The sequence below is a fragment of the Lagenorhynchus albirostris genome, chromosome 20, assembly GCF_949774975.1.
Source record: "Lagenorhynchus albirostris chromosome 20, mLagAlb1.1, whole genome shotgun sequence".
NCBI lineage: Eukaryota > Metazoa > Chordata > Mammalia > Artiodactyla > Delphinidae > Lagenorhynchus > Lagenorhynchus albirostris.
The window spans coordinates 51,982,677-52,003,686 of record NC_083114.1 but is presented as its reverse complement, the minus strand read 5'-3'; the positions used below and the strand labels follow the sequence as shown (position 1 = coordinate 52,003,686).

The window sequence follows — 21,010 nt, the reverse complement described above, 5'->3', positions numbered from 1 at the left end:
AAATTTAGGATTATTTGCAGACTTGTTGCAAATGGCATCATATTATGTATCCTAAAACCAAATAGTAGTGATCTCTGAATTTTCCATAAGGCTTCTCTGCAGTGGCAAATAAGGCCGGGGTTTGAGGCTATCTGCGTTCAAGCTGGTCCGTATTTGTTGAGTGCCTACTGTGTGCGGGGTCTGGGCTGGAGCGTCAGGGATGAGTGGAGAAGACCCAGGAGACAGAAGTCAGAGAGCTCTGTCCTCAAAGAGTGTCCGAGCCTCTTAGGGAGAGGGAGCCAGCACCCTGTCCCTGTGCAGAGGAGACGGCAGGAAGGAAGATACATCAAAATTCTTGTCTGTGGGTAAGGAGTTGAGTTTTTTTTCCCAATTTTTTTAAAGCTTTATTTAAAAACTCAAAAACGCTTCTAGACATTCCTGGCCATCTCTGTACTGGCAGGGCCAGGTGCCGGGGAACGTAGCTTCCCTGGGGTTCTGTGTGTGAGGGTGGGGAGATGCTACCTGTTAAGATGACTTCAGACTCAATTTTAAAAGATATGCCTCACTTTTCTCAGGCCCTGTGCTGGGCCCAGCCCCTGGATTTGCCCCTTCCTAACAGGACAGATCAGGGAGCGTGTCTGGCGCCTGGGCTGGGGAGAGGCCAGACTGGTGGATGTCGGGGGTAGTTGGCGGGTGGGTGAGAAGGTCACTCCAGGGCAGACACCTATCAAATATGCCAGAAGTGTGAAGGGTTAAACATCCCTAATAAAGACAGAGGTTCTCAACATCCAATTATATGCCATTTGTAAGACAGGCCTAAAAACAAATGACTCAGACATTAAGAATAAAAAGAAACGTATCCAGGACACACAAAGGGAAAGAAAGTTTAGAGAGCAGTGTTTATAGCAAACAAAGCAGAATTTGAGGCAAAAGAACATTCAACAGGACAAAGACTTCCGCCTCGCTAATAATAAAAATCCCACCCTTAAGAAACGGTTTAACTTATCAAACTGACAAGTATGTTTTAATTATAAGACTTTTATCCTTGAGGGTACAGCCAAATAGACACATGTACTTTGAAGGTACTTAAAAACACTACTATTAAGAAGACACTAGGAAAAGGGCCAGTACAGTAGGGGATATCTCTGATGGAATAAAATGTAACCACTAAAAAATATGTTTTAAAAGAGATTTACTGACTGGCAATGTATTTATTCATACAGTCTAAGTAAAAGAGGCAAGATACAAGGCGTATGTAGCAGGATCTCAATGTGTCTTAAATAGAAGAAACATATGAGATGTTAAAAAGGAAAATCCTCCAGGGGAAGTCTGGGCCCTGGGTTGTGAGTGGGGCCTCTATCCCCCGTAGTCCGGCTTTGCCCCGCCCATGGGGTACCACTCCCTTCCCAAGTGATGAAACCACACGCACGCAGTCCAGCTCCAGCTCTCTTCCTATCAGTAGTGGGAAGACGCCTATCTATCCATCTGATAGAAATATATATGTGTACACGTACGTGTATATATATTTCTTGGCGCAGGAGAGAAGGAGGGTCTTACTTGGGGAGGGGCAGGCAGGTCCTTAGTCATCACTTGGGGGCACTCACAGCATCAGGACCTCTGATGGGAATGAGGCAGGGGCTGAAGCAGAGGAGGAGAGCAGTAAAAATGCAGGGAAGGCTGGACACCAGGCTGGGGGTTTCCTGTGTCCCGTGTGGTGTGCGTGAGAGGTAGACAGATAGACAGACAGACAGACAAGCCCAGAAAGTACACATCTCCTGTCTGTGGTGCTTGTGTTTCTGGCTGTAGTATTTGTCTACAGCACGTCTTGGTACGTGTGTCTGCGGGCCCCTGTGAGCTCCAGTCTGTGTTTTAAAAGGAAAGCGATCAGTTTCATAGTGAAATAACTCGCAGCAAGCAAGCTGGCTGGGTGCACAAAAATCAATATCTCATTAATTGAATGCAACCCTCATAAATCATGGGAGGAACTCGAGATTAACCCTCCTTCCCGTGGCTTCCTGGAGAGTTGGCGCTCAGGGCCAGGGGACTGAGGGCTGGAATCAGCGATGGCCTCGTGGGGCTGGGAGGAGGGGGCTGAGCCTCAAGGGGGCCTGGCCTGTTGGGAGGTGATGCCTGGAGCTGGTGTCCTGGGGGGAGCCAGAGTTCCCGGCTTGGCTCTGACCCCTGGCACCTGGCCCTGGGTGGTGGAGGGAGCAGGGTGTCCTGAGGCCAGTGGGTGGCCTGTGGTGTTGGTTGCTTCTTCAGGGGACCCTGGGCCAGTGCTCAGAGGCTGGCTGCACCTTGGAGGCCGGCTGGCTCTAGGAAGCCACTTACGCCTGAGCAGGAGGGGCTGGTGGCCCATCTGTCATTGCGAGTGAGGAATGCTCAGATAGGTGTTTGAGGATTTAGAGAACCATGAACGCTTCGAATACCCCAGGGAGGCTCCCTGGGGCTGAGGATTGGCTGGGCGGGTGACCAGGGGCCTGTCTTCGCCTTCTTTTACTTTCCAAGTAAGAATTGATCATTTTGGTGGAACGCCTGGTACTTGGTATGTGTGCGCAGAGGCCCAGGGCTCACAGTCCGAGCATGTTTAGTTATTTTGCAAATACAGTGGGAGGGAGCAGGGCTGGTCCAGAGCACCAGTGTCTGAGTCTCGCCTGCAGTGCAACGTTGGGAAAGCATTCTACCTTCTCTGGGCCAGTTTCAGAGCTAACTGAAGCAGCAGTAATAATGATTAATGATGAGAATAGTAAAAGCGGCTACCCCCTACTGGGTACATATTATGAACTTTGACCTTGGCCAGCGGCCCAATGAGGAAGATCCTATTCAGGTCTACATTTGACAGATCTGAGGGAACTGGGCTCAGACAGGAAAAGGACTGGCCCAGGTCTTAGGGCTGGAGGGGGCCGAGCCTGCCTGCCTTGTCTGCACTGCCCCTTGGTGCTGAGAGCCGGGCAACCACGTGACTATCACATTGGTGGGGGAGGGGTGCGAGGTGGCATCTTCGCCAGGCTGAGAGGATGGCTGGACCCTTAGGGCTGGCGTGATAATGCAGAATGTCCCCAGCTTTTCTGCCCCGGCCTGGCACCTACAGATTATAGGTTGGGGCCAGAGAACCTCACTCCTCTTGCTGGGGTGCTTGTGGGGCCCCTCCCACACTGGTTCAGGAAGAACCTTTTGCTACTGGAGGAAGTGCAAGGCCTGGGCCAAACCTGCCTCAGCCTGGAGCCCAGGCACCTACAGAGTCCCGGGCCTGGTGGGGGACAGCGCAAGGCTGAGCCCCTGGGCAAACTTGGGTGGGACCGGGGGGGACACAGTTTAACCAATAGCAAAATAATATTTTATGACTGCATTGGCAGAAAGATGCGTATAGTAACATTACATATTAAAACCTTTTCTTTGACCTGCAATTGTTTCCCGATGTTTAAAGAAATAGAGACACTTTCGTGGACCCCTAAAAGCACTATGGGCCCTGGTACTGAACTGCCTGGGCCTGATGGGGAAGCCAGCCCTGCCACCACCCTGACCCCATGGTGACAACACTGTTAGCTGCAGGCAGCTGCACACCGTCTCCCCAATCCATCCCCCCTTTTTCTTTTCCACGGAAGCATTTCCCAAGTCATAGATGTGCTGCGGGACATCTTCTTTGATTGTCATTTTAAAAAAAGCTTCCCAGGGAGAGAAGCCTAATCCTATATTATTTGAAAACAGAAAGTGCTGTGCAAATGCTAAGTCCAGTATAATAATAGTGACGCCAAGTAATTCTGTTTTGAACAAGTTGAACTTGTTAAATCAGGCAGATGCCATCTGCACTGTTTTAAAGCCAGGGCTGGTGATATGTTTTATGCAAAAAATGCTTATCAGATGAAAATTGCTGAATCTCCCCAAAAGTAAATTGCTTTGCTCCGTAGTTAGACTTATGAGACTTCCTCTCAGGGATGGGGTGACCACTATAGGTAGGGAGTAAAAGAAAAGCATCTCAAGCATTTTTTGAGCATTTACTATATGCTGAGCACCTGACAGTCAGCCTCATGTTTAATCCTTGCAGTTAATCACTCTGTGAGGTAGTTGAGATTATTCAGATTTTATATGAGCTAACCCTCACATAAAGGGTTATAAATCAAAGGGGTTCAGAGAGGTTAGATAACTTGCCCAAGGTCACACAGCTCTCCAGTGGAACCAGGACTTGAATCCAAGACCTCAGACTCTGGGGCCCTTTCTTGGTCCAATAAGTCTCCGGATAATGTGGAGAGTCATGGACCTAGAAGTGTGAGGAGTCAAGGGCTCCTCCGCCCCCCGTGGCTCTTCATCTCCCATGAAAGGAGCAGCAGGATGGAGGCTGGACTTCTGCAAGAGGAGGATGGGTGGGAGATAAGACGCTCCTGAAAGCAGGGTGGCAGGAGAACCTGGGCTCTTTTTCTGTAGTGGATTAAAAGCCGTTTTCCCTCAATTCTGCAGACGGTGATTGTGTTTCGTTTCCTAGGGCTGCCGTAAAAACTGACCACAACCCAGGCGTCTTAAAACAACAGAGACTTATTTTCTCTCCATTCTGGAGGCTGGAAGTCCACAATCTACGTATCAGTAGGGCCTCACTCCTTCTGAAGTCTCCAGGGGAGGATCCTTCCTTGCCTCTTCCAGCTTCTGGTGGCTTCACATGTCCCTGGCTTGTAGACACATCACTCCAGTCTCTGCTTCCATCGTCACATGGCTTCCTTCTCCCTGGGTGTCTCCACACGTCCTTCTTATAAGGGCACCAGTAACTGAACTTAGGGCCACCCTCCTCCAGTGTGACCTCATCTTAACTAATTACCTCTGCAGTGACCCTATTTCCAAATAAGGTCACATCCTGAGGTTCCAGGTAGATGTGAATTTTGGGGGGACACTATTCAACCCAGCACAGTGATGGAGCTCTGGGCATGTGGCCCGTGTGGGGCAGTACCAGGCTCCACTTATGAAAGCAAATCCCTGTTCTTGAAGGCGCAGGACTCCTTTGGGGGTTTTAAACCAGCCACTCATAGCCACCCCCAGGCATGGTGGTGCCCAGAGAGGTGGATGGAGCAGAGCCTGGACGGAGAGGTGACTTCAGGAAGACTTGAAGTGAGGTGGGATCCCTTCCAAAGTTTCCAGGGACCTGGCAGGACCCCCACTGGTCCCACACAGGGGTAACTTGTGTCCTAAGGTCTCTGGTTAGAAGCTGGAGGGCACCCAGTCCTTCTCCACCTGGGAGCCCCTCCTGTTGGGCCTCAGCCGCCCATGCTCTGGGCCAGCCCTGACCCAGCAGCTGTCAGGTCTGGCCTTCTACCCTGTGGCCGCCTCCCTCCATCACCAAAATGCTCCTTCCAGGCAGTGCACTGTCCATCCTGTCCCTGGAGGTCAGTGGGGAAAGCATTCCACGACCCTCGTTCAGAATTTATTTAGAGCCCAACGGACACCAAGGTCATCACAGTCATCACGTTCCTTCTCTGCTGTAGCCCAGGCATTGTCAATGGCTGCGTATCACCCCCTAAAGGGTGAAAATTGGCTCTTGTAATTTTCGCTACTACAATGGTTTGTGGCCCTCCACAGGCTATAGTGTGTATACAGATCTGCAGAATATCCCTGGAGTTGACATTTCAAGGGGGGAGGGTGAGAAGGGGAAACAATGTCTAAAAAGGCTCCTTAAGGGGGTGATAATGAGAAAAGGTTGGGAAACAATGGTCCAGCCCAAATCCCTTCTGCTGCAGCTCCAACCCCACCTCCACAATAATGATCGTGAACACAGGCAGGGCTGCTTTCACGCAGGCATTGCTGTCCTGTGTGCCTTGCACCTTTCCTCACTGAGTCCCCCCAGTGCTATGAGGGAGGTGCCACTATCTCCTCCATTTTATTTGATTTTTTATTTATTTTAAAATTTTTATTTAATTTTGGCCGTGTGCACAGCTTGCAGGATCTTAGTTCCCTGACCAGAGATCGAACCCGGGCCCCCTGCAGTGAAAGTGCAGAGTCCTAACCACTGGACCACCAGGGAAGTTCCTTTCTCCTCCATTTTAAAAGATGAGAGCCGGAGGCACAGAGAGGCTAAGTGACTTGTCCAGGGTCACACAGCTCATAAGAGGCAGAGCTTCAGCTCATCTCCTTGTGTGTCACTGTGAATTGGAGATGAACTGACTGTTCTCTTCCCTATAGCATTCCTTGGCAATCTGAAGACCAAGGAGAAATATTGCTACTTCCTGCCTGAGGACTTTCTTGAGCAAAAGAAACATCATCTTATATGTCTTTGCTCATTCTTATTTGTAATTTCATAGAAGGTTGTTGAAGGTTGAATTGTGTCTTCCAAAGGGCTATGTTGACCTTCTAACCCCCGGTACCTATGAATATGATCTTATTTGGAAATGGGGTCTTGGCAGATGTAATCAAATTAAGAGGAGGTCGTACTGGATCAGGGTAGGCCCTGATCCAATGACTGGTGTCCCTATAAGAAGAGGAAATTCGGATACACACAGAAGAAGGCCAAGTGAAGACAGTGAAAACAGAGGCGGAGGAGACTAGAGTAATGCGTCTACTAGCCCAGGAACGTGGAGGACCGCTGGTCCCAGCCAGAAGCTGGGACAGATGCTCCCTCAGAGCCTCCAGGAGGAACCAGCCCTGTCGACAGCTTGATTTCAGACTTCTGGCCTCCAGAAGTGTGAGAGAAGACGTTTGTGTTGCTTTAAGCCCCCCCAGTACGTGGTCATTTGTTACAGCAGGAAGTGAATAAAAGGCAATGCCATTTTCCATTAGAGTTTGGAGAGGGTGGACGGACTGTGTGTGCACATGTGTGTATGTGTGTGTGTGTACATGTGTATATGTGTGTGGAGGGCTCGTCTGTCACCCCCTTCCTGTCACCTCTGCCTTGTGTCCCCACCCCCACCTCCGTGTCTCCCATACCAGTTGCCTTTCTCTGTGGATGGGGCCACGCCCTTCCTCTCCTTACAGAAGATAGAGGTAGGGGGGGGCAGGGGGCGGCCCGAGGGGCCAGGTGGCCAAGGAGGGGCACCACTCTGCCTCCTCTGGTGAGAGGTGGGGTTTACAGACCCCAGAGGAGCCCAGGTTGGAAAAATCCTCCTTCGTATAATTCTCATTATGTGCGGCAATAAAGACCTTACAATAAAGTCCTTGTAAAGGGATAAATGGAGCTTAAACGGGGCCTGCGGAGCCAGAGGAGGTGGGGAAAATCAAAGGAATTGGAATTATCGTCTTCAGAAAAAGTGAGCAGCTTCTTGGAGAAGGGCCTCCAGAGCCTTCCTTGCTCCGAGACCCACGTGCCAGCCAAGTGGGATCTGTCTCAGAAGTTTCGGCAATGAGATAAATACTGCATCTGATGTCTAATAAACTTCTCTGAGAGGGGAGTAGTAATCAACACCAGGAAATAAGTTCTCCAAAAATAAAGGCAGCACGAGTATTGATGAGGTGGAGGGCTGTGATGTTTATGGCAGTAAACTCATTTAAGATCCTGGGAAGAATTCATTCTTGGGAACCCAACAGTAATTTACTAGAGGTTTAATAGTTGGCAAGTCCCCAGGCTGCTCTGGGTGGAATTTACTTTGGCAAGATACAATTCCTCTGGGAGAAAATAGAGAAAACAGAGAGAAAACAGACTCAGGGCAGCCGGCTGTGCTCAGGAAAAGGGCCTCCACCACCTGGAGATCCCTAGACAGATCTCGTCCAGGCTCTTGAATGGAATTCCTCTGCCCATGTCAGCCTCAGGCACTGCCCTTCACACGTGTGCAGACACGCCTGGCACCGGCAGATGTGGGCTTTCCCAGATGCATGCCACGTGGGTCCGTTGATGGTTAGCGAGCCCCTCCAGCCCGGGCTGGGGCAGCAGCGGCTCCATTTCCTGGCCTGACTTTACCCATCGCTACCTTTCCGTTTGGGGCAGGGTGGTGTCTGGGTGCCGGGGGCCCTGCAGTCCTGCTGCCTTTGCTGGCAGGCTGAGGCCTGCCCTGCCCGGGAAGGAGACCGCGGCAGGCTCACCCTGGCTTCTCCCACTTAGACTACCCCCCGGGGCCGGCCTCATGGAGCGGATCCAGGCCATAGCCCAGAACGTCTCGGACATCGCCGTGAAGGTGGACCAGATCCTGCGCCACAGCCTGCTCCTGCACGGCAAGGGTGGGGGCCGGGGGCACCCCTCTACTCCCAGGAGGCCAGAGTACAGGGTGGGACGTCCGGGGTGGGGCCCTGATTTCTCCCCACGGCAGCTGCCCAGGCTCCCGGGGGCCCTGTGTCTGGCTCTCAGCGGGGTGCCTCAGGGTTCACCCTACCATCCCTGGGCGGCCCCTTCTATTCCTCTTGATGTGGGGGCATCAGGCTGGGAGGCCCTACCTCTGCCCCCGTCACAAAGTCAGGAGTACATTTGGGTGGATGCCCGAGGTCTGCCCGTCCAGAAAGCTGGCTCATGGCCATTCAGACCAACTCCGCACTGGTTCTGAACCCCCTCAGGAGGGTGGGAGTGTTGGAAGAGGGGGAACCCCAGGCACAGGGACCCCCTGGCGGTGGCCTTTCAGGGGAGAAAACTCAGGCCAAGGGCAGAGTGGGCTCCTGCACTGCCCCACCCCAGACCAGCCCACCTGCCTCACGCTTTCTCTACCGCGCTCCTCCTTGGACCCAGGTGCTCAGCAAGGTGACCTTCTCTCCCTGCAGTGTCTGAAGGCCGGCGGGACCAGTGTGAGGCACCCAGCGACCCCAAGTTCCCTGACTGCTCAGGGAAGGTAGAGGTGAGGCCTGGGCCTGGGGCTGGGGATGACCAGGGGCGCCTCCTCCACGGGGGCCATACCCCAGATTAGCTCTGCGGTTCTGCTCCTGGCAGGGATATCCCCCATCAAGGGCCTCTCTGCCTGACCTCTGGACTCAGAACCTGGCACTAGCTGGCAGAGGCCAGGGAAGCCACTTCTCTGCTCGGGCCATCTGCCTGGGGCACCAACCCAAATGTGCCAGGATGGCTCACGTTGCAGGGTTTTCAGTACTTTCTTACAGCAGGCGAACTATTGAGTATACGTATGGTACCACCAGCAGCCTGATTCCCAACAAATTCAGACACGATGTGGACCTCATTCTCTCTCCCCTTCCCTCCCGGCCCAGCTGACCAGCTGGAGGGAGAGACCCCCTCGCTGTCCCCGCCTCCAGGGTCCCACCTCTGGCTGCATGAAGTCTGTCCATCCGGGGAGCCAGTCCACAGGCATAAAAGCCAGCCCCCTCACTGGTGCTGAAATCCCTAAGAGCGTGCGGTGTTGGCACTGCAGACCCCTTCCTTGGGGACCAGGTGGGGGTCACTGTGGATGAGTCCTGCCCTGGCTGCAGCCCTGGCCCCCCTCAGAGGCTGCTCCCTGACCTTGGCTTCAGCTGAACCCTGCTCTTGGTTACGGGCGGAGGACAAAGGAAGAGGGACCAGCCAGGCCCTGAGCTGCTGCACCTCCACTGTTGCCCCTGGAACCTTGGCCGCATGTGTCCTGGACTGGCCTCATTCCCCCAGGGTCCTTCTCTTTCTGGGCCTGGGCGATGGTGGTTCTGTCTGGCCTTCCCTGAGGCTCTCAGCAGCCAGGACACAGGGCTGGGTCCTAGGGCCCCGGTCTAGTCTCTCTTCTCTGCTTCTAGCCTTGCTGCGTCTTTAGGGTGGGCCCCGGAGACCCTGTCCTGGAGGACCTCGGGGTCCCCAGGGACATGCATGCAGGGGCTCGCCGAGGGTGCGCACGGGGCTGGCGCTGGCTCCTTGGCCCAGGCTGGCCCTCTCCACAGTGGATGCGTGCCCGCTGGACCTCTGACCCCTGCTATGCCTTCTTCGGGGTGGACGGCACCGAGTGCTCCTTCCTCGTCTACCTCAGTGAGGTCGAGTGGTTCTGTCCCCCGCTGCCCTGGAGGAACCGGACGGCCACCCAGAGAGCCCGCAAGCCCCTCCCCAAAGTCCAGGTAGGTGTGGGAGGTGAGTGGGCCGGCACGGGGCTGCCAGCCAGCTCTGCCAGGTGGGTGGGCTGCTCCCAGCTCGCCAGCCTGCGGGTGTCCGTCCCGACTGCTGCAGGATGCTGCAAGCCGAGGCTGCTTAAGGGGCAGGCTGGGGCCCTGGAGGTGCCCCCTTAATGGACTGGAATAATGGTAATAATAGCTGTCACTCATCGAGGACTTCCTGTGTGCCACTTTATTTGTCCTTATGCAATCGCATTTAATAGATGACGGATCTGAGGTCTGGAGAGCTGAGTTAACTTCTTCAAGGCATAGAGTTACTCTGGCTCCACTGAAAGGCGGCCTGGCTTCCCTGCCCTTGGAGCCCCGGCTCCGACCACTACCTACTGCTTCCCTGTCGCGGCTGGGATCCTGGGAACTGTCATAGCTGACCCGCTCACGGGACGGGTGGCTGATTGGAGCTGGGCTGGGACAGACCAATGTGGCTGGGGAGTGAGTGTTGGGGGGAGGAGAGCTGGGCTCCCTGACTGTGGGGACTGGTGGGCCTCTCAGAAAAAGTGGGAGGGACTTCCCTGGCGGTCCAGTGGTTAAGACTCCACGCTTCCAATACAGGGGGTGCGGGTTTGATCCCTGGTCAGGGAACTAAGATCCCACAGGCCGGGCGGTCGCAGCCAAAAAATAAAAACAAAAAACAAGAAAACAGAAAAAGATGGAGAAGCTAGAACAGGCCCAGCCTCACGGGGAAGGTGCCAGCCCCTGTGCCCAGGGCAGTGGGTAATGGCGGTGTCGTGGCTGCTGGGTGGAGGATGAGAGAACTGAGGTCTGGACCCTCCTCCAGGCAGTTTTCCGGAGCAATCTATCCCACCTCCTGGAGCTGATGGGCAGCGGGAAGGAGTCTCTGATCTTCATGAAGAAACGTACCAAGCGGCTCACGGCCCAGTGGGCACTGGCTGCCCAGCGCCTCGCGCAGAAGCTGGGGGGCGCCCGGCGGGACCAGAAGCAGGTACCTTATCCTCTATGTGCATTGAAGGAGCTGAGCTCAGAGAGCTTAGGAAGGGAGCTCAGGGCCTCAGGCTGCCAAGTAGACACGGGGTCTACCCTTACAAAAGTTTTATTGCATTTGTTGGAATTTGAGCCGCGGGCAGGGGGAGGCAGAGTCTGGATAGATGCATGCGGTAGCCCTGGCCCTTTTCATGTTTGGGGCGGAGTGACACCCCCTCCGCCTTAGGAGTCCTGCAGTCTGTAGACATCTTGTTCTTGTCAGGCAGAAGAGTCATGGCATTTGCCTGGAATGTTGGGAATAATGTAGCCTGTTTGGGGGAAGTTCCTGCGTTCATTGGTTCGTCCATCTGTCTGTCCATCCATCCATCCATGCAATAAATATTTACCTGACTCTCTCATCACCCTGTTTATTTCTTTCAGAGTTCTTATCATTTCATGAAATTATCTCTTGTCTGTGTTTACTGTTGTCTACCTCTTCCATCTGGAACGTAAGCGCCTAGAGGGCAGGATGTGACTGTCTTGTTCACCTGTGTCTCCAGCGAGGTCACTCTGCCCCTTGGCCCCTCCGCTGTGCTCTGGTGCCAGAAAGCGCCCTTCCAGGCACAGCCTGGACACAGTGTCTTCCGCTGGCCGGGTCCCCCTGGGGCGGCAGGGCTGAGGGCTGCTGCTTCTCTGTGCTGATCCTTTGTGCCCCCCACCCCCAACCAGGTCCTTGTCCACATTGGCTTCCTGACGGAGGAGTCTGGGGACGTGTTCAGCCCGCGGGTGCTGAAGGGCGGGCCTCTGGGGGAGATGGTGCAGTGGGCAGACATCCTGGCTGCTCTCTACGTCCTGGGCCACGGCCTCCGGGTCACGGTGTCCCTGAAGGAGCTGCAGAGGTGAGTGCCGGGGGAGCGGAGGGGAGGAAGGGGAGTCCCTCGTCGCCCAGGAGCTCTTCGGATGGTGACATTCCTAATTACCTCCTCCGGCTGCTCAGTCTGCCTCCTGCCCTTCCGTCCTCATCGCTGATGCCTAGTCATTTTGGGGGATGCACGAAGGGAGTGTATTTGCGTAGTGCTGTTCAAACAGGGTCCTGGGTCCTCCATCTCGGGGCTACTGTTTGTGCTCAGGGACTGACGAATACTGGCTTGTGGAGTTGAGCCATGTCACACAGATGGGGTCCCCTCTGCCTGCTGTCCTGGTGGACTTGGTACAGCCTCAGGGGTCCTCTTCTGGAACGGGGCTCCTTCCTGGGCCTCTTCTGGGGGTTGGGGGCCAGGAAGACCTGGAGGGTGGTGAGGTGGGCCGGCGATGCCTACCTTCCAGTGCTTGCCTTTCCAGGATCCCTCTGATATTGTCGGAGGTGGGAGACTAGTGGTTAGAGTGGGTAGGATTCTGTGTGTGTGTGTGTGTGTGTGTGTGTGTGTGTGTGTGTGTGTGTGTGTGTGAGAGAGATGAGGTTTATTAACCACTGTATCTGTGGGATGTAGAAATACGTAAGATTTTTCTTCTTTTATTTAATAATATTTATTATACGATATTTGATACATACAAAAATATATGTACCGTATGTCATGAAGTACAAGAATGGAGTGATCGCCCGTGGTTCTGCCATCCACCTTTAGAATGAGAATGTTACCAGGGCTCTCATGTTCGCCTGGGACTCCTCTTGCCCATCCCTCTGTCCTGCCGGCCACCCCCCACCCCCCCGCCCCGGCCCTGGAGGAAACCTGGAACTTGGATTTTGTGTTTATCATTCTTTTGCTTTTTATTATTTATTTATTTAGGCTGGCTGTGTGGCATGTGGGATCTTAGTTCCCTGACCAGGGATCAAACCCCTGCCCCTTGCAGTGGCAGCTCAGAGTCCTAACACCTGGACTGCCAGGGAAGTCCCTCTTTTGCTTTTTAAAAAAAAAATTAGTTGTTTTTTTTACAAATTCATGTATCAATAAATAATATATTGTTTAGTTTTCTTTTCTTTTTCTTTTCTTTTTTCTTTTTTTGCGGTACACGGGCCTTTCACTGTTGTGGCCTCTCCCACTGCGGAGCACAGGCTCTGGACGCACAGGCTCAGCGGCTATGGCTCACGGGCCTAGCCACTCCGCGGCATGTGGGATCTTCCCGGACCGGGGCATGAACCCATGTCCCCTGCATCGGCAGGCGGACTCTCAACCACTGCGCCACCAGGGAAGCCCTTATTTTCGTTTGGTTTGAGCTCTGTAAAAATGACATCTGCTGTCTGTAGCCTCCAAGACTTGTTTTCTCCACCCATTATTAGGTTTTAAAGATTTCTCCACATTGCTGCCTGTAGCCCTATTTCATTCATGTTCAGTGCTGTATGATATTTCATTGTGCGAATGTGCCATAATTATTTATCACTTTTTCCTGTCTGTGGACATTTTCCCCTGCTTTTACGAGTTATTATTTTTTTTAATTGTATTTATTTTTTTGGCTGCATTGGGTCTTTCGTTGTGTGGTCTTTCTCTAGTTGTGGCGAGCGGGGGCTACTCTTCATTGTGGTGTGCGGGCTTCTCACTACGGTGGCTTCTCTTGTTGCGGAGCACAGGCTCTAGGCATGTGGGCTTCAGTAGCTGCAGCATGTGGGCTTCAGTAGCTGCAGCACGTGGGCTTCAGTAGCTGCAGCCCACGGGCTCAGTAGTTGCAGCATGCGGGCTCTAGAGCGCAGGCTCAGTAGTTGTGGTGCACGGGCTTAGTTGCTCCGCTTCATGTGGGATCTTCCCAGACCAGGGATCGAACCCGTGTCCCCTGCATTGGCAGGCGGATTCTTAACCACTGCACCCCCAGGGGAGTCCTTTACAAGTTATTTTGAATGATGCTGTGGTGGACATTTTGTACATGTCACCTGGCGTCCCTGGGTCAGAGTTTCTCTTGGGTATAGACTGAGTTTTTTCTTTGGTATAGACTTTGGTGCACAGTTGCTGGGACTTAGGGTGTCTGAAAATTCAGCTTGACAAGAAAATGCCAACTGTTTTCCTAAGTGACTGTACCAGTCCAGTCCTAGCGTGTGTAGGTTCCCAGTGGGATATGTTCTTACCCGCATTTAGTGTTATCGGACTTTCTCGTTGGGGTGTGGAGTGGTGTTGTAGTATCTTGTTATGGTCTTAACTTGTATCCCTGACAGCTGATGAGGCTGAGCAGTTGGTTATATTTTTGGCCCTCCTTGTTTCCTCTTGATGAAATGCCACTTCACGTCATTTGCTCACTTTTCTGCCGTGTTTCTCTTTTCCATATTGAGTTGGAGGAGTTCTTTATATATTATGGGTATAAATCCTGTGTATAGGATATGTGTTTTAAAATCTTCGAAGGCTAATTTGTGGCTTGTCTTTGTAATTGCTTTTTGGTCTTTTTTTTTGTTTTGTTTTAAGGAACAGAAGGTCTTAATTTTAATGTAATCAAAGTGATCAAATATTTTCTTTATGGCTTGGGATTTTGTGCTTGGTGAATTTCTGTTCCTTCCACTGGTATTGGGATAAGATTGTCTTAACTTTGTGCCAGGGCATAACTAAGGAAGGCCTCTGAGCTGTTCGCCTGCAAATGAACTTTTCTCCATCAGCCCATCAACTTACTCTCAGGTGGTTTTCAAGCTAGAATGTGATTCCTCTCCAGAGCCCTCCCACCAGCCGGATGGTCTGTTGGTTCTAGAAGTCTTTCTCTTTATCTGATTGGCATTTTGTCCCGACCACGAGTGCTGGTGCTGTGTAGCGTGGAAGTGTTGGAGAGAGGAGGATGCTGATGGGGACAGAGCCATCGACACTCCTAGGTCGACAGGGCCCAGGGGACGCTGGTCTCGGGCAACTAATCAGCCTCTGCAGTTTTCCCCTGAGGCTTAAAGTTTGCCAGTGACTCAGGTAGAACTTCTTGTGACCTCAGTCGGAGAGAGCGTAGGGGGAGAGGGAGGCTGAGACTGGGGTGTGTGCTTTGAAGGTTTACATCCCCATGGCTTGAAATTCACCCCTCTGGAGTCATCCTTTCAAGTTGATGCGCTTGTCTCCAGTAGGCCTAGTAAAGATGGAAAGTGTCTTCAGGGGGGAACGGAACATGTAAGTGTGCATGTGGAAGAGGGTCCGCTTTGAAGGGGGAGAAGGCGACAGGGACCGACGAAGGGGCTGCATGGTTGTGGCAGCGTTGCGAAGCCCATCCCAGGTCGGCGGGGGGGGGGGGGCAGCAGGTTCTGGGGAAGGAGGTGCCGCCTTGAAACGGCACCTCTGCCCCATCTGTGTGAATGTCACCAGAGCGGGAAGGAACTAGGCTGGGAGCTGTCCCCGTATGCCGGTGCTGAACCGTCAAACTAGCTACCCGGCGCTGGGAGAGGGAACCGGCACATCCCTGTGGCATTTCGTTGTCAGACAAGCTGTTGCCATTGTGCGGGCCATTTCCGAGCGGTGTGCCCTCTCGCTGCCCACCAGAGCGCACTGCTGCTCGCTGAGCTGTGCCCGGCCCTGCTCCCCCTGACCCGAGGGCTCAGGAGATGTGTCTATACTGTGTGTGGAGCAGAGCATTGCAGAGGCAGCTAACATTTGCAAATAATGAAAAGAGGCATCTCTCCCTGGCCTCAAAGCTTCCTACGGGGGAAACTCAGATGGGGTGGGGTGGGGGGAGGGGGAGGGAGGAGAAAAGGGACCCGAGGTGTGGGACACCAAAGAGGTCTTAGGCCACTTAGGATGGCACTGCCAGTGCCATGGGAAGCCAGACCTGCCTCAGGCAGAACAGCAGGCAAGGGTCGGGGGACCCTTGTCCCCTGGGTCACCAGAGACCCCAAGATGCAGTGGGAAGAATCCTGGGGGTGGGGACTGTTCAGAGCCCTCATCCCAGACTCTGCCACATACAAGTCCTCTGTCAGTGTGAAGCATCCTTCTGTCAACACCACGGACCCAGCTCCACCTCAAGGGTTAGATGAACTCACGTTTATCAAACAGCGCTGAGCTGGATTCCTCCCTTCTGACCGTGCATCTTCTGGGGCCAGAGAGGTGAGAACTTCCTTCCTTTACAGCTCCCTCAGGGAATGGGAAGGCTCCCGTGCATTTGTGACAGCCCAACATCACACTTAGAGAACCGTCCTCTGTCCTTCCGTGAGAGAGAGCAGGTTATGACAAGTCTCCCTAAAAGGCAGGAATTTAACTCAGCTGTTCTGCTTCTCAGCCCGTGCTGGGGTGTCTCCTCTTGCAACCTGGGCCCTGAGTCCTTACCTGCCCAGAGTACTTCCTCTTCCTCTGGCCACCCTGGCCCGGCTGGAGCTGAGCCTATGGTCAGTGAGGTTGCTTTTGCCCATCACAGGGCCCGAGCGGTGAAGATGGGGGTCACTGCACTTGGGAGGCCCTGAAAGTGAGGCCCTGGTGAAAAGTGCCAGAGTCTGAAACATGCCCCTGCTGCCATTTCTTTCACTCCACACGTGCACCCACGTGCGTGCATGCACGCCCCTGTACACAACCACACACGCACACCCTTGTATGTGCACACCCCACGCATGCACACCCCTGCACATGGGCGCACGCCTCCACACACACGCAAACACACACCCTTGCACATGGACACGCACATACCCCGTGCATGACATGCAGCCCATGGCACACTCATGCACACACATGCACACAGGCACACCCCCAGTGCGCACACAACACACCCCACAGAGAATCCATAGCTTTCCACCAGTGTGTCACTTCCCGCCAAGCCTGTACGGATCTGAAATTCCCAGAAGCAGGGGCTGTAGGGAGAGGTCGCCCCACCTCCGCTTGGCAGTGTGTTAAAGGGGCAGAGGCCCAAGGCTGTGCCCAGACAGCTCTGCCCTTGGCTCCCTGCGGGGTGTAGGTACAAGCAAAGACTCTTGCCCAGACAGGGCAGAACTGTGTAAACAGCTCAGTCACCTCAGGAAGCAGTCTCAGGAAGACCCTTTCTAAATCTGTTAGCAGGTACAATTTAAAACAACTAAACGAATAAAAATTAAAAAAAAGAAAACCACCTTCCGCAGGAGACAGCACGCTTGTATCTATAAAATTAGCCGCGCCCGCTGTGCTGGAATTCGTTTCAGGTGCGATTCTTAACCCTGGCTGTAGCCAAGCTGCCTTAGAAATATACCGACCTTTGGGCCCACTCTTGGCGTCTCTGATTTAATTGATCTGGGCTGGCGCCGGGTATCAAGTCTTCAAAGCTCCCCCAGGCAATGTACGATCTAATGAGCAGTGACGGTTGGGAAGTAGGAAAGTTGAGGCTGTGGCTTTTCAATGCCCCCCGCCCCGCCCCAAGTCTGGGTAGCAGGAATGCTGTGGGGTTAGGACATTGAAGAATGTGTGCACGGTCCTGAGAAGTAGGATTAGGGCCTGGGGTAAGGGCTCAGCGCCTTAAAGATGTGTGGATTCCTCCCGAGCCTGCATTTGCACACTCAAAATCACCAATGTTGCCCTTGGTTGCAGGGTTGGGGTCACGTGGAGGCGCAGGCCAGGCAGGTACTCCTTGGAGGTGGCCCAGGTAGCGGGGCCTCTCGCAGCCCACCCAGGACATCCGTGCGAACCTCTGCCCTGGAGTGTACTTCATGCCACGGCCTTTCCTGGTGACAGCTGTCGGCTGGGGCTATGAGCTCCTCAAACTGATTCTTTGCTGGGACCACCCGGACACTGCGTACATGCAGGCCTTCCTCGAGTGGAGATTAAAATACAGATGTGATTTAGTTTGCTAAAGTTGCCATAACAGAGTACCACAGACTGGGGGGGTTTAAACAACAGAAGTGTATTGTCTTCTAGTTCTGGAGGCCGGAAGTCCAAGATCAAGGTGTTGGCAGGGTTGCTTGGTTCTGAGGGTGTGAAGGAGGACCTGTCCCAGGCCTCTTCCATAGCTTCTGGCGGTTGTTGGTGATCTTTGGCGTTGGTTGGCCTGTGGAAGCATCACCTCCATCTTCGCCTTTATCTGCACATGGCATTCTCTCTGTGTATGTGTCTGGGTCCAATTTTCCCCTTCTTATAAGGACACCAGTCATATCAGATCAGGACCTACACTAATGACCTTATTTCAACTTGGTCACCTCTGTAAAGGCTCTACCTCCAAATAAGGTCACATTCTGGGGTTTTGGGGGTTTGGCGAGGGGTGCACAGTGTAACCCATAACAAAGACGGTGACCATTTGAACCTAGAAAGGGTTTGTGGGCAGAGATACCAATGAATACAGGCATGGCACTGCCATGGGTTCTGCGGGAGGTGGGATCATCTGGGGACCCCATCTCCCAGCCTTGTGGAGCTGTTGCATGCGGCCGGCACCAGGGTAACGTGAAAACAGGTCAACGGGATGTGAAGGTAATCCGAATTCTGAGGGTCGCAGCTTGGGTCCTGCCATAGAGCGTCTCCCTGGGCTGGCAAAATGCCCCTCGTGGGGAAGACCGCAGGACCAAGATGCCGCCTGTACATTTGTTGCAGTTTATTCACAGGTGTTCATGGCAGATGTCTTGGCCACTGACTCAACGACGAGGCCGGACGGATGAGCCGCTTTTCTCTGCTCCTCGTGTTTTGGTGTTTTAATTAACCGACTCACTGGAGTGATGTTTGGGGCAATGCACAGAACCTACATCTGGCTTTGCTGCTGCTAGTTGTTTCCGGGGTGAGAGCGGTGGCGTGCAGGGACAATGGGCCCTGATCAGACTGCAGCTTGGGCATGTCAGACAGTCCCGCCCGTGCCTTGCGCGTGAGACAGGAGGAGAGATGAAGCCAGAGCTCCCGTCAGCTGCATCTGAGACATCCTCGTGGATGCCCGGATCCACGGTGGGCATTTTAAAGTGAAGCCTTTCCCTCCCTGCCTGCCCAGAGTCGGTGTGCTTATCCATTTTATCTGCGTAATTTCAAGCATCATTAATAGTACATTGGCATGAGGAAAAATTACCAAGCTCTTCCTCCCTCCATGAGTGAAATTGGGTTTAGTAGAAAATTAGTTGACTTAACTGGAAAATAATGAAAGTTTGAGAGGAGAATGTTTAAATAAGGAGGACGAGGACGGGAAGCTCGGCTGTGTAGCCCCGGCCCCTGTGGAAATCGGTCTCCTGGCATTTTTGTTTGTTCAGTGTTTGTTCAAGGGAAATACTGGGGAGGGTCCCCGGAGAATGACAGAGGCTGGGACCACATCCTGTCCCTTGTGCTCAGCCCAGCTTGACCAAGCTGCAGCCAGTAAACCCTCTGAGGAGCCAGTCCAGGCAGGCCTCAGGGTTTGAACCCATTCAGATCTGTCTGTGACTGGCTCAAACTGGCCTGAACTAGCCAGCTTATGGCAGCCACTGGGGGGATGGTGCTACCATTCTCTGGAGTGGGGGGAGGGGAGAGAAGAGAAGAGCACTGATTTTGGGGGGCACATGGGGAAGACCTTGAATTTGGGTTTAGACACGTCGAATTAGAGGTGCCCACGTGGAGGCAGCTGAGTGATGGGCCTCAGGGGCTCAGAATGGAGACAGCATCTCGGAAGCCGCTGGTAACTGAACACACGCGTGAATAAAATTGCCAAGTGATAGGGGAAGAGGCCTGAGAGCAAAACCTTAAGAAAGAGCAACACTGAAAGGCTTCTTGGGGAGAGAGGTGCTGGCAGAGGGACTGAGAAGGAGTGGGCACCCATGGAGAAGATGCTTCTAGAAGGAGGGTGTGGCCAATGATGTCACATGCTCACAAAAACTAAGAAGGAGACTGAAAAATGTCCCCGGCATTTGGTCACATGGACGTCATTGTCGACCCTAGAAAGAGCCATTTTGGTTGAGTTGTGGGGACAGAAGCCAGAAATTTGTGGGTCGTGGAATGAGGGGGCTGTTGAGGAAACCAGCAGCGAGTTAGCTTCTTCTCCAAGGAGTTGAGCTGTGAGCGGGAGGAGAGAGAAAGAGAAGTGGGGGGACAGTGGAGTCGTAGATGGTGTGTGAGTTTCTTGGGGCTGCTGAAACAAAGTACCACAAACTGGGGGATTATAGTCTTCCAGTTCTGGAGGCCAGAAGTCCGAAATCAAGGTGTCGGCAGGGTTGGTTCCTCCTGAGGCTGGTGGAAGACTGTTCCATGCCTCTTCTGGATGCTGGGAGCCTCAGGCTTTCCTCAGCTTCTAGATGTCTGTCTTCTCCCAGTGTCTTCACACCATCTTCCTTCTATCGTGTCTGTCTCTGTGTCCAATTTCCCCTTCCTGTGAGGGCACTAATGACCTCACCTTAACTTGACCATCTGCAAAGACCATTTCCAAATGAGTCACATCCCAGATACTGGGGCTAGGACTTCAACATCTTTTGGGGAGAATACAGTTCAACCCATAACAGAGTTTTGCATGTTTATTTTTCAAGATGGGAGAGTTGTAAGCATGTTTAAATGCTGGTGTGAAGGAGGAGGAGAAGGAGGAGTTGAAGCCACAGGAGGGAAGATAGTATCATGCATGGTGGCCCAAGAGGATGGCCCCCAGGAGGAAGAAGAGGCAGGATGTAGTGGGGGCACCGAGATGGGGCTACAGGGATGGAGGCAGGGGTTGCAGCGTGCCCACTGATGCTTTTTATTTTATCTTTGATGTAGGAGGGATGAACATCTGCTGGGAGTGAGGTGGAGGGGGTGGGAGGTGTGAGGAGAGTGGACGAGACCAGAACACCCTGAAGGCCGCCCCGGATTTGTGCTGTGTTAGCCCTTAACAAAGAGATTTCAATCAAATATGGCAAAATCTTGTGACTTGACAAGGCTGGGAAGTGGGAGCACAGATACCCATTATATCATTGTATTATTTTCTATAACTTTCTGGATGCTCAAAGTATTTTGTTGTTCAATCCAAACAGGGGGGGAAGAGCTGCATCCAGCATCTGCTTGGTGCTTAGCAGACCCCGTACACAGTGGTTCTTTCTCCCCCACCTATTCCCAGAGGAGGCATGAGAGGCAAATGACTAATTTACACTAAAACGCTGCAATCCCTCTCCCTTCTGGTTTGTTTGTTTTTTTGGCTGTGCCACGTGGCTTGCAGGATCTTAGTTCCCCGACCAGGGATCGAACCCGTGCCTCCTGCAATGGAAGCGTGAAGTCCTAACCACTGGACCGCCAGGGAATTCCTGCCTCTCCCTTCTTTTGCCTTCTTCCTCCTTGGGTTCCAAGGAGGCATTTAAATCTGCGTAGCGGGATCATGTTCGGTGTAGCTGAACGCT

The 21,010-nt window shown here is 53.1% G+C and overlaps 1 protein-coding gene and 1 non-coding gene across 3 annotated transcripts in view; one reads left to right on the top strand and one right to left on the bottom strand.

The window, feature by feature from the left end:
• The window catches only part of MGAT5B (alpha-1,6-mannosylglycoprotein 6-beta-N-acetylglucosaminyltransferase B), a 66,565-nt gene that overhangs the window by 16,103 nt on the left and 29,452 nt on the right, over window positions 1–21,010 (top strand). For both annotated transcript variants that reach the window (XM_060133645.1, XM_060133646.1), the window contains exons 4-8: window positions 7,991–8,106; window positions 8,638–8,711; window positions 9,730–9,900; window positions 10,730–10,894; window positions 11,602–11,771. In XM_060133645.1, coding sequence (XP_059989628.1) covers window positions 7,991–8,106; window positions 8,638–8,711; window positions 9,730–9,900; window positions 10,730–10,894; window positions 11,602–11,771 — 696 coding nt within the window. The remainder of the gene's footprint in view (window positions 1–7,990; window positions 8,107–8,637; window positions 8,712–9,729; window positions 9,901–10,729; window positions 10,895–11,601; window positions 11,772–21,010) is intronic.
• Window positions 5,911–5,983, bottom strand: TRNAE-UUC (transfer RNA glutamic acid (anticodon UUC)). Its single transcript has one exon. It is a non-coding gene; the product is annotated as a tRNA-Glu (tRNA).